General features: G+C 35.0%; 2 protein-coding genes across 7 annotated transcripts in view; one reads left to right on the top strand and one right to left on the bottom strand.

Moving 5' to 3' along the window:
* The window catches only part of ATRX (ATRX chromatin remodeler), a 180,794-nt gene that overhangs the window by 43,363 nt on the left and 123,914 nt on the right, over nt 1–13,517 (top strand). For 4 of the 6 annotated variants that reach the window (XM_045847494.1, XM_045847495.1, XM_045847493.1 and 1 more), the window contains exons 3-6: nt 8,576–8,631; nt 9,484–9,536; nt 10,422–10,546; nt 13,314–13,427. In XM_045847494.1, coding sequence (XP_045703450.1) covers nt 8,576–8,631; nt 9,484–9,536; nt 10,422–10,546; nt 13,314–13,427 — 348 coding nt within the window. The remainder of the gene's footprint in view (nt 1–8,575; nt 8,632–9,483; nt 9,537–10,421; nt 10,547–13,313; nt 13,428–13,517) is intronic. The other 2 variants (XM_045847497.1, XM_045847496.1) reach the window with 1 other exon arrangement.
* Nucleotides 2,962–8,091, bottom strand: LOC123824243 (nucleosome assembly protein 1-like 1). Its single transcript, XM_045847375.1, is given in 3 exon segments — nt 2,962–3,226; nt 7,093–7,866; nt 7,868–8,091. Coding segments are annotated over 3 exon segments (1,263 nt in total).

Genomic DNA, 13,517 nt, shown 5'->3' with positions numbered 1-13,517 from the left:
GAGAACAGTATGGTGGTTACCAGAAGGAAAAGGGGGTTTAGGGAGCTATAAAGGGTAAAGGGACCAAATATATAGTGATGGAAGATGATTTGACTTGGGTGGTGGGCACACAAATGATATATCATAGAAATGTACACTTGAAACCTATATACTCTAATTAACCAATGTCACCTGAATAAAATTTAATTAAAAATGCAGACAATTCTTTCAGATTCCAATTGTTCATTGCAGGTATATAGGAATTCAGTTTTCTTTTTTTTAGATGACCTCATATCCTGTGAACTTGCTCTTAGGAAGCTTTTATTTCACTTTGCCGATTTATTTGGATTTTGTACTTAATTTTGTCATCTGTAAATAGGATCGGTTTTATTTCATCCTCTCCATCTGTGTGCCATTTAATTTCTTTTTTTGTCTCATTATGCCGGGCAGGACTTTCTGAATTTTCCATTATTGTGTTCTAGAAGAATGGTGATAACAGACACCCTCTTGGTGATTTTGGTCTTAGTGGGAATGCGTTCAGTCTTGCACCATTAAGTACCATGGTTTCTGTATATGTGTTGTGTAAGTCCTCTTCATCAAATTGAGGACGTTCTCTATTCCTAGTTTAAGAGTTTTTTAAATTGACATTTTTATTGAGGTACTTGTAAGTTAGCATGCAGTTGTAACAGCTAATACAGAGCTCTTGTACACTTTGCCCAGTTTCCCACAATGATAACATTTTATCATAACCAGTTTATTTTTTTAAAGATTTTATTTATTTATTTTTAAAGAGTGGGAGAGGGAAGGAGAAAGAGAGGTAGAAGGACATCAGTGTGTGATTGCCTCTCATGTGGCCCCCACTGGGGACCTGGCCTGCAACCCAGGCACGTGCCCTGACTGGGAATCAACCAGTGACCCTTTGGTTTGCAGGCTGGCACTCAATCCACTGAGCTCACACCAGCCAGGGCTTATAGCTAGTTTATTGATAGTTATCAATCTGATTCAGATTTCCTCAGTTTTACTTGTACTTGTGTGTGTTTATTAAGCTCTGTATAATTTTATTACTTGGTTGATTCATGTATCTATCACCACAGTCAACGTGCAGATGACTCATCTTGTCCTTTTATAACTATGTTTATCTTCCTATCTCTGAGTCTAACTCTGCCTAATACCTGGCAATCACTAATTTGTCCTCTATTTCTAAAATTTATAAAAAATTTTCATCTCCAGCTCAAACTCTGTTCCCATTAAACACTAACTTCCCAATCCCCTGCCCCCCCAGCCTCTGGCAACCACTGTTCTGTATCATCTTTATGAATTTGACTACTTTAAGAAACTCAAGAAAGTAGGATTATACAACATTTGCCCTTTTGTCTCTAGTTTAGTTCACTTAGTAAATGCCTTCAAGGTTCATCATTCTTACACTTATTAAAAGTTCCTTCCTGTTTAAGGCTCAGTAAGATTCCCTTGTTATGTGTACACTATATTTAGTTTGTCATTTATCTGTGAGTAGTCATTTTGGTGAGATACATGATTTGAGAATATTTTCCCCCATTTTTTGTTGTCTTTTCTTGATGGTGTCCTGTGAAGCACAAAATATTTTAATTTTGATGAAGTACAATTTATCTAATTTTTCTTTTGTTGGTCATGCTTTTTGGTGTCATACCTAAGAATCCATTACTAAACCCATGGTCGTGAAGATTTACCTCTATATTTTCTTTCAAGAGTTTTGTAGTTTTAGCTCTTTGGTCTTTGATGCTTTTGGAGTTAATTTTTGTATGTGGCATGATACAGGCCTTCAACTTCATTTTTTTGCATGTGGGTTCACAGTTGTGTCCACACCATTTGTTGAAAGGACTATTCTTTCCACATTCATTGGTTTTGGCATCCTTGTTGAAAATTAGTTGACCATAGATATATGGATTTAATTCTAGACTTTGACTTCTTTTTTTTTTATAGTTTAATGTATTTTAACAGGAAACTTAGAGGAACAGCACAGAAGGCAGACTACATTACAGTCATGTACTTGCATATAGGGCAACTCAGAAAAGTATAGTGGAATGGATGGAATCTACTGTATGATAAAAATGCTACAAGCACCATGTAGTTGCCATCGATAAGAAATTTACTTGTTTTTTTTAGAAATCCAGCTGCTGGCATTGTCCAGAAAATTTTAATAGGTGTATTTATATTGTTGTTATAAACTTGAACTGCTGAAATTTGTTCACTGAAATACCTTGACTTAACATTATTGCTTTATTTCCCCACATTTATATTTTAGAAAATTCACACAGAAATGAAAATGGAAAAACTGTCAATACCTGATTTTTGTCCTGTTTTCCGCTTGCAATCATATACTTAGGTACTTTTTGACCCCATGGGAAAAATACATCTAATGTGAAGAACTCACCAATAATAGGAAGAATAGAATTTTTCAGAAAATTTTACTTATTTATTTTTTTAGAGAGAGGACGGGAGAGAGAAAGTGGGAGAGAAACATCATTGTGTAGTTGCCTCTCGTGCACCCCCTTCTGGGGACCTGGCCCACAACCCAGGCATGTGTCCTTACTGGGATTCAAACTGGTGACTGTTTGGTTCACAGGCCAGCACTCAATCCACTGAGCAACACCAGCCAGGGCAAGAAGAGAATTTTTTAGAAGAATGAAATGTGTCCCATCATAGATTCATAAGCATGTTCTCTACATATGTGGTATGCTACTTGGATGTCTTTTGGCATAATTGTTACACATTGGCATGGATAGCACACAGGTTGGTATCTTCAAAAAGGCCAAGCAGATAGACTTTACTTGCCTGCTGCACCCATACCTGCACTCTGGAAGTGCAGATGTGTTTTGAAGTCCTGAGCAATTTCTCACACCAGACACTGGAAGGGAAGTTGACAAATCAGAAGGTCAGTGGACTTCGGATAATGTCTAATTTCACGAAGTGTCACAGTATCAGGCCTGTACCATTGAGGTTTCTTCACCCCTCCACAGAGGGCATACTCTTGCAAGCAGCTTTGGTAGCCAGTTGCTTGCTGGGTGCTTTACCACTGGTCAGTTTGTGGGCATTCTGCTTTGTAGGAGCCATGATGTAGAGATCTCTTGACTTGCTCGCCTTCTCCTTTGGCTGGAACAGGGCTGCAGCTAGAGCTCCATGAGCTGGAGGCTCTGCTGCTAGTACAGAGCAGCAGTGGCTGCGAACACACCTCAGTTCTTTTGATTGATCTATAATTCTTTTGCTAGCACTGCGTGGTTTTACAGTAAATTTTGAAATCAGGATTTATGAGTCTTCCTATTTTCTTTTTCTTTTTGGAGGTTGTTTCAGCTATTCTGGGTCCCTCTTCTATGTGGAATGTAGAATGAGTTTGTCAGTTTCTACAAAGAAGTAAGCTGAGATTCTGACAGGGATGTTATTGTGTCTGTAGATCAGTTTGGGGAGTGTTGCTATCTTAACGTTAAGTCTTCCAATTCATGAACAAAGTGGTGTTTTACCGTTGATTCAGGTCTTTACTTTCTTTCAGTGATGTTTTCTAATTTTCAGAGAATAAATTTTATACTTTTATTAAATTTGTTTTTAAATATTTTATTTTTTAAAATTATTTTTAGAGAGGGAAGGGAAATAGAGAGAGAGAGAGAAACATCAGTGTGCGGTTGCTGGGGGTCATGGCCTGCAACCCAGGCATGTGCCCTGGCTGGGAATCGAACCTGCGACACTTTGGTCCACAGCCTGTGCTCAATCCACTGAGCTACGCCAGCCAGGGCTCTAAATATTTTATTTTTGATGCTATGATAGATTGTTTTCTTAATTTTACTTTCAGACCATCTTTGCAACTGTATAGAAATACAATTGATTTTTGTATATTGTTATATCCTTCAACATTATTGAACTTGATGATTAGTTATAATATTTTTTAGTGGATTCCTTAGAATTTTCTACATACATGTTAATGTCATCTTCAAAAAGATGTAGGTGACTCTTGAACAACACCAGGGTTACGGGCTCTGAACCCGCCCCCCCCCCCCATTGTAAATAAATCCACATATAACTTTTGACTCTCCAAAAACTTAACTACAGTTGTCCCTCAGTATTTACAGTGGGATTGGTTACAGGACTCCTTATAGATACTAAAATATGCATATGTTCAAGTCTCTCCACATCTGGGATCAAAAATACTTTCTTCTCGCGTTGGTTGATTCCATGGATGTGGAAACCCATGAACATGGAGGACTGATTGTATATTGAAAAAAAAATCCACGTATAAGTGGATCTGTGTAGTTCAAATACTTACTGTTCAAGGGTCAATTGTTTACTTTCTCCCTTTCAATCTTGAGGCCTTTTATTTCTTTCTATTGCCCACATGCTCTGGCTAGAATATCCATTACAGTGTTGAATAGAAGTTACAAGAGTAGATTTTTTTGTCTTGTTCTTGATCTTAGAGAGGAAAAGAAAACATTCAGTATTTCACCATTAAGTATGATACCTGTGGATATTTTGTAAATAGTTGAGGAAGTTCCCTTTTGTTTAGAGTTTTTAAAAATAGATTTCATATTTCAGAACAGTTTTAGCTTCTCAGAAAAATTGAATGGAAAGTGCAGAGATTCCTGGGTATTCCTGCTACACGTGCACAGCCTCCCCAATTGTAGTCATTCTGCATCACAGCCATACAGTTGTTACAATAGATGAACCTACATTGACATGTCATTATCACCCAAAACCCATTGTTTGCAATAGATTTCCTTCTTGGTGTTGTCTATTTTAGGGATTTTCACAAATGTATAATGACACGTATCTACCATTGTAGTATCATACAGGTTAGTTTCACTGCATTAAAAATCCTCTGCTTGTCTCTCTATCCTTCCTTCTCCCCCAACCTCTGGCAAACGTTGATCTTTTTATTGTTTCCATAATTTTGCATTATCCAGAATGTCATATAGTTGGAATCATACAGTATATATAGCCTTTTAAAGTTAGTTTCTTTCAGTTACTAACAGTGAATTCAAAATTCCTCCTTTTCATGGCTTGATATCTTGTTTATTTGTTGTTGTAAATAATATTTTATTGTGTGTATACCACAGTTTGTTTATCCATTTTCCTTGTAAAGGATATCATGGTTTCATCCACATTTTGATAATTATGAATAAAGCTACTTATAAAGATGTTTATGTAAATAAAAATGTTTATAAGTATTTGTGTGCAGGTTTTGGAGTTGACATAGTTAATTTTTATTGTTGATGCTATTATAGATATTCCCTATTTTCCCCTCATTTACCCCCTTGCACCCAGGTTCTGCCCCCTGGCTTTAATCACATTGTTGTCTGTGTGGACATAGTTTTTAACTTAATTGGGTAAATATCAAGGAGTGTGATTGCTGGATCATATAGTAAGAGTATGGTTAAAATGTAAGAAACTGCCAAACTGTCTTCCAAAGTAGCAGAATCACTTTGCACTCCTACCAGCAGTGAATGGGAGTTCCTGTTGCCCCACACCCTCACCAGCATTTGGTGTTGTCACTGTTCCAGATTTTGTACATTCTAATAGGTGTGTAGTGGTATCTTGTTTTAATTTCCAATTCCCTAGTGACATATGCTGTAGAGGATCTTTTCATATGCTTATTTACCATTTGTATATCTTCTTTGGTAAGGTGTCTTCAGATCTTCTGTCTACTTTAAATCATGTTGTTTATTTTATTGTTGAGTATTAAGAGTTCTTTGTATATTTTAGGTAATAGCCTTTTATTAGATAACGTCTTTTGCAAATATTTTCTCCCAATCTGTGGGAGAAAGATTTGTTTTTTATTCTCTTGAAGTTTGCTACTATTTTGTTGGACTTTTGCATCTATATTCATAAGTGACATTGGTCTGCAAATTTATAAGTGTTGTTGGTCTACAGGTTTCTTTTTGTGGTTTTGGTATGATAGTGGTCTCATAAAGTGAGTTGGGAAATGTTCCCTCCTTTTTTATTGGAAGAATTTCATGAAGAATAGGTATTAATTCTGCTTTTTTATGTGATTTTGGTATAATTCAGTGGTTAAGCCATCTGGACTTTTGCTTTTCTTCGTGGGTTGGTTTTTAAAAAACTTCTAATTCAGTTTCTTCAGTTATAGATCTGTTCACATTGTCTATTCTTTTTAAATATATGTTTATTGATTTTTAAAAAGATTTTATTTATTTATTTTTAGAGAGGGAAGGGGGGGAGAGAGGGAGAGAGAGAGAGAGATATCAATGTGTGGTTGCTGGGGGTCATGGCCTGCAACCCAGGCATGTGCCCTGACTGGGAATCAAACCTGTGGCACTTTGGTTCACAGCCCGCGCTCAATCCACTGAGCTATGCCAGCCAGGGGTTTTGCTCACCTTTCAAAGAACTACAGTTAGCTCTTTGTACCTGTGGGTTGCACTTGTATGGATTCAACCAAACATGGATGGAAAAATTTTGGGAAAAGGATGTTATGTTGTTGGTGATGTGTGCTGTGTAGTTAGACCTGTGATGGTTCCATCTGTACTGAATATGTACAGGTTTTTTCCTTGCCATTATTCCCTAAATAATCCAGTATAACAACTATTTATGGAGCATTTACATTGTATGAGGTGTTACAAGTAATGTAGAGATGATTTAAACTATATGGGAGGATGTATGTACTGTTTTTTGCCGTGTATAATGTGCCCGTTTTTGCCCAAATTTTTGAGGGGAAAAATAAGGATGTGCATTACTTATGGGTATAATGATTACACACCATGGGTATAATGGCATGAACAACCCTGTGTTTAATGTGCACAAAAATATAGGGTGCACATTATACATGGGAGTGCATTATGCATGGCAAACATTTGTTATGTGTTACATGCAAAAATAACATGCCATTTTATATAAGGGACTTGAGCTTCTGAGAATTTTGGTTATCAACAGGGAGTTTTCAATCCAATCCCCCATAGATAACCAAGGGATGACACTAACTTTTGGTCTCACTGATATTTCTCTATTATTTTTCTATTTCCTGTTTTATTAGTTTCCTCTCTAATCTTCATTTTATTCTCTGTGATTTCTTTTTAAAAATACTTGACATTTTTATTTAAGCTGCAAACACAAGCAAGCAAATAAACAACCAAAAAAAACTTGAACTTGTCAGATGATAAAAATACATCCTTTCCAGGGAAGCAGAAAGTAGACCAGTGCAGGTTATCCTGCAAAGCCTGATAAATCATTGAAACTGTTTTGGTTACAGTATGAACTGTCCTATGTCTCTTGTGTTTCTGCTTCTTTTTAGTGGTTTTCAAAGTGACATTCTTACCTTTTTTCCAGTCTATCTGGCACCCTGTACAACCCATAAATTCTGGTCCATTAAAAGGAAAGGGATCAGAATCATGTGGTTCTGACCTCACCTTATATGTGTTTATCAACACTTCATTTGGGAAATATTCATTGAATTCAAAATGAGATTCTAAAACAAAACTCATAGGTTGGCCAGCATCTGAGAACTTCACTTTAATATCTTTCAAGTGCTTCAGAATAGGCTTACCATGTTCCTGAACCATATCACTGATCAAGTCAAAACTCTTAAAAACAATCAACCAAAAATTCGAGAATTCCCTTGGGGTCTTGTTTTTCTTAATTTTTTTCTCATCTTCAGTCTTGGCCTTTTCTTTCAGTCTCTCTGAAATTTCATCTTCCTCATCTGGTTTCCATTCACATTCTTCTTCTGTAGGTTCATAAATTATATTAATGATCTGAAATTGCTTATCAAATAAAGACTGATAGACAACAGCACACTTTCTTTTAAGATCATGGACTTCTTCCTCATAGAACTTGGCTTCTGTCTGTGGACATTTAACTTAAAGGTTTTTGAGAGCATTCACTTGCCCTTTAACTACCTTAGGCAAAGTTTCAGTGTGTTCGTGTGTCTACCAGACCATCTAGTGTTTCCTGGAAGGCTGCAAGAATCTGAGAAATTTGCATCATCAGAACAGTCAGCTGACGTGCTTTGAATTGTGTTTCTTCACCAGTTTCTTGTTCTTCTACTTTTTTGACATCATCCAAATCTTGGTCAAGTTCAGACTGTTCTTTGTTATCAGTGTGTGCCACGTTGTAAGAACTCCAAATACCAATGACCAGCATGCGGAGGCAGGTGACCAGAGCTGCGCAGTTAGTGCGTGACTCAGGGCAGTAAGGGGAAGAGCAAGAGGCAGTGTCCTGAAGAGATGATACTTAGAAAACTCGCTGCTTTCTTTAGGTTTAGATCATTGTTATTTTTCCAGTATCTTTTGGTAGAGGGAAATACAATTTATTAATAGTATGGTTTTATTTTTGTAGAAGATGAAGCTTAAAAAATTTTAAAGAGAATAAACCTTAGACAATTACAGTAGGAAATGTTTTGATAACCAGACTCCTCTTTTTCAAAATGTAATGCTTTTTAAGAGGGGCTTAGTGTGTCAAAAGACAGTGATTTTAGTCAGAAAACTCTTCTAAGAAAATTTAAATGTATTTTATTATGAATACTATCATGCTTCATAGATTGAAAAATGGGTTTATAGAGTTGTAGGTATTGGTGTTCTGTTTGATAATATATTGAAATAAATAATGCTTTTATTTTTCTTTTAAGATAAACTCAGTGGTTCTGGAAATAACTCTGACATGATGGAAAACAACAAGGAAGAGGTAAGAATAATTTGAAACATGTAAAAGAATTGCTAATAATAATTAGTGTACATGGCATCAGATTGCTTCTGTTTAATACATGCATGTGTTTAAATTTACTATTATACCCAAGTATCATTATGAGATTTCATTTTGGGTATTTGTCCATTTTAAAAGATGTTTACTGAGTTTGTTATTACTGTGATTCGTTTCAGCAGTATACCAACAGTCAGACAATTGGAGGCTTACCAACAGATAGGTATTTGAACATTACTATAATGGTACAGTGGTGCTCAAAGTAGTTATGGGCAAGTCTCCACGGCTCTGAGATCTGTCAAAACTGTATATTCCTTCATGTGATACTCATGCCTACACAATGGTTTTGAGGTTCTTTCCACATAATGTGAACTATTTAATCCAATAAAATATACATAGTATACTGACAAAATGAGGGTGAATTTAGTATCTCAAAGCAAATTGTAGAAGGTAGTCTATGCCATAATTAGGGCAGAGAAAATGTCACACTTTTAGGTCCTTAAAAGTCTCTACTTCTGTTGGGATCTGTTTACTCCTACATTTTTGTTTTGTCTTCATTGACCTGGGCCAAGATCATGATACAAAAATGTATCTTCTCCCAACCCCCCAAATTGAACATTAATAAATTAATGAGAACTCAGAAAATTATCTTAAATCCAGGAAACCTGAGATTAAATGAGAAATAATTTTTAAATGCCTTTTAGAAAAATATTTTAGGCATATATATAGTGTCTTATTATATCATTATATCGGAGATCTTGGCATCGGGAACTAGTTTATTATAGGGATGTTTCTTTGGAAGTTTTACTCACCTCTCTGTTTATATTTCACATATAGGGAACTAGCTCTTCGGAAAAATCCAAATCATCAGGATCATCACGATCAAAGAGGTGGGTTGATATCGAAGGGAAAAAGTTATTTTTGGGGGTTGTTTTATTTTTTTCTAAAAATAATAAACTTTTTTCTAAATTTAATTCAAGCACTTTTGTTCTAAGTAAACTATTTTTTAAAACCATAAATATTAGAATGGGCAGTGTAGCATAATGAATCTTCTGTTTATTACTTTGCTTCAACAACTATGAATTCATTTTGACTTGTAATTGAATTTTCTAGGGAGAATTTATTATATACTAGTGATCCTTGCAATATCTAGATCACTTCTTCTATATTATATGTGCTTTGAAAAAGGAGGAAAATGTGAAATGAAATTTTGAATGCCTCATGAAGCAGTATGGGTGTTTTAGGGTTCTGTGAAGTTGTCTAGGATGGGGAGGGGTAACCATTGAAGTTATGAGGAGGTTACTAGGAGATGAAGAGTGGTAGAAGTACTTTTCTGTGTAAAATTGTCAGTGAATTTTATACAATGAGTGAAACTACTTCCAAGCATACTAGTGCATAATATACTATGTAGTATTGTTTTTATTAGAAGTTTGCAAATTATTCTATTGGTCTTTTGTTGTTTCTAACCAGTGGGAATGTCTCTTAATAAACACAACTTGCTTATTATTAATGTATTCTCTTAAAAGTAGTGATTCTTAACCAGGAGTTTCCTTCATGATTCCTTGGTAGCTTTTTTGAATACACATGTCCTGGTCCTACCTTCTGAATTGTAATCTTCAGTAATTCGAATAGAGATGTATGCTTTTCCTAGGTGATTTTGATATGTATCCTTGCTTAAGAGCCACTGCTCAATCTAAGTATGTTATTTATATTCTTTGGGTGTTGTTCCAATTGTTAGAAGTGTCCATAATTCTATGGACGTAATTCTTTCATAGGAAACCTTCAGTTGTAACAAAATATGTAGAATCCGATGATGAAAAACCTTTGGATGAGACTGTAAATGAAGATGCTTCTAATGACAATTCAGAAAATGATATTACTATGCAAAGCTTGCCAAAAGGTAATGTGTATTAATTTTTTATATGAAGTTTAAGTTGAAATGTATTTTTAAATATCATTATTATAAAATTGGAACTTGATTACTGTTAACTATGTAAAGGACCAATCTGATACTTTAATAGTGATGGTCTGGAAAAGTGTTAGTATGGTAATGACAATGTATTTTATTGAGGTTAAAATTTAGAATATTCAGTCAGCTTTGAAAAGAACAAAATATATTTTCTATTTCTATTGGGTTCTAGAAAAAGGATTTTAGTTTTCACTATACTTGATTGTGGAAGTTGGTTTAAAAGTTTCATATATTAAGTTTTGGTTCAGTAAATTTTAATGTTCTTGCTTTATAGAGAAACATAATAAATATTCTGAAGACTTTTTAACAAAAACATTTAAAGTCGAGCTTAGTCTTATTGCATTCTTAAATTACCTAAGACTCAAAGCCAAAGTTAACTACTAAAGAGAGATTTATCTATATTTCTCGTAATTGTCCCTTTAAAAAGCTTTGTCATATACTTCTCAACGGTTGCAGTTCTAACCATAAAACCTCATTAATTAGTTTGGGACAAAAAAGCCAAATGAAAATCTTGGACTTTTCCAAGTCCAAGTCTGAGAGCAGAATGATTGATTACCTGATGAGAGAACGACAAGGGTCTTGGTAATTTCAAGGTGTTTCCAAGTTAAAAGTATGAACTTTTTTTTTTTGTTATTAAATAGTTTAAGGCTCTTAGCAGATTTTTTCAAATTTATTTTGACAGCTGTGTTTACTAAATTTTGTTCTCTATCTATACCTACGTTTTTATGACACGTCTTGATTACAGAAATTTTAAAAATTGGTGAGTAGGAGGACAAGACATTCATTGACTAGGACAAATTAGAAGTTATAGTAGATGAAGAATGAAATGAGGACAAAGAAGTAAATGAGAGAAAGAAGAGAGAGAGAAAGAAAATTGATGGGCCTGTCATTTACTTGGTTTTGCAAATCATTTATGACAATATTATGTGATGGTTTTGGTAGCCAAGGGGAGAAAAAACGAAGCTGGGAGTCTGAGTCCTTGCAGACAGCACCTCACTTTGGATCGCTACGTTGTCAGTGGTTGTCACTGGGAGTCCCTATGATGGCCACTGGGTGAGCTAAGAACTAGGAATTCAAATCTGTCTGTTACTGATGTGGAAGAAAGTTAGTATGGGATGTTACTAACCTGAACTAAGCATAATGCCTCCCATCAAACCAGAAATAAACTCACTCCATAAGGGAAATTTGAGGGAGTATAAATATTGTTAGTAATTCCATATTGAGTATGTATAGATACTAGACTGTTACAAAATTAACTCATTTAATCTTTAAAACAGTGTTTTTGGTAGTTACTGTTTTTGCTTGTAGAGATAAAGGGACAAATTCAGAGCTCAAGGAAGTTTTTCAGCTTTAACTTGAGAAGTTAAGGTTTGAACCCTTGTCTGCCTGAATCCAAAGCTCTTTCCACTCTGCTGCTTTGCTTCCATTTAGAGGAGAATCCTCAGAATTCCATGGTTTTTTGTTAGTTATAAATCTTTAGACTTTTTCAAATGCTGGGGCTTCTCTGAGAGTCTATACTTGAAATAGTTGTCGTGGATTAAGTTTTTTTTTTGTGTGGAGATTATGTAAATTCACCAGTTTGTAAAATCTCAATCCTCTGTTCCCTCTTTCCCCCCTTTCTCAGACACTCAGAAATTCACTTAACAAGATTGCTGCCAGAATAAAACAGGCACATGGTTCAGGGGAACAGCCCCCAATGACCAGGTTTTACATTTTTAACTGTTGTTGGTAATGTCCAATTACTAAGCCCAGCAATGTAGATAAATGTGAGACCTGGACCCTTTTTCTATACCCCTGCTGTATTTGTTCTTGAGAGATTATAATGAAAACCTCAATTAACAACCTCTGTCTTCAGTTTACATGTTTTAGAACTAAGAAAGTACATTCTTTCTAAAATATTTCCATAGGGACTGACAACTGATGCCATTCTACAGTTTATTGTTCGAGCACTTGAGCTTAAGTATCTTAAAGCAACCTTCTGTAATAAAACTCTTTAAGGACTGCAGGGTACTGAAACTTTGATGTACTAGTCGGGAAATGCCTCGGAATAGGTACAGCAATTATACCAGAATTAACTTCTCATAGCGTCCCCTATTATTCTCCTCCAAAGCAATATAAAACAATTCTTAAAAATCTTTTCTCACTTTGTTAATTATAAATGTTTAACCACTGTGTTGTACACCTGAAAGTAATGTAATGTTGAATATCGACTGTGATTGAAAAATATAAAAAAATAGAGAGGAAACCTCAAAAAAAATCTTTATCCAGGTTTATGATTTGGATTATGAGAACAATAGGATGTCTTTTTAAAATTTTCCCTTCTGGTCATTGTATTTTATAAAGTCTGTATGGAACTTAACATGGATGTTCATATTCAAAATAGCTTTTGCAATAGGCACTATAAAAATTCAGAACTAGGCTGAGGCTTTCTGCTTTATTCACACATTTATGTTATAATTATTTCATAATACCTCCCTCTCCCATTTTTATGAGCTATATTCCAAAAAGTAATCTGATTGTTGACACCTGGCCCTTTTACTATTTCCCTGTTTTATTTTCTCTTGAGAGGTCCTCACACAAGTATTGAAAGCTTGAAAGAAACAAAACTATGTACCAGCAATGTTGGCTTTATCTGAAGTCTTGTACTTCACTTGCACATTTAATATGTGTAATGGTTTTTTAAATGAAATCATTCTAGGTACAGTGATTGTACAACCTGAGCCAGTGCTGAATGAAGACAAAGATGATTTTAAAGGGCCTGAATTTAGAAGCAGAAGTAAAATGAAAACTGAAAATCTCAAAAAACGCGGAGGTAAATACAAGTGAAAATGAAAACATGAGTTTAAATTGCTGTTTATGACCATATTGGAAAATCTGATGTGCTTACTAAAAATACCTCCAC

Source organism: Phyllostomus hastatus, unplaced genomic scaffold (genome assembly GCF_019186645.2).
Source record: "Phyllostomus hastatus isolate PE091 unplaced genomic scaffold, TTU_PhHast_1.1 phas_contig_551, whole genome shotgun sequence".
Lineage (NCBI taxonomy): Eukaryota > Metazoa > Chordata > Mammalia > Chiroptera > Phyllostomidae > Phyllostomus > Phyllostomus hastatus.
Note: the sequence above shows the minus strand (reverse complement) of the source record. Positions and strands in the feature narration are given on the sequence as shown.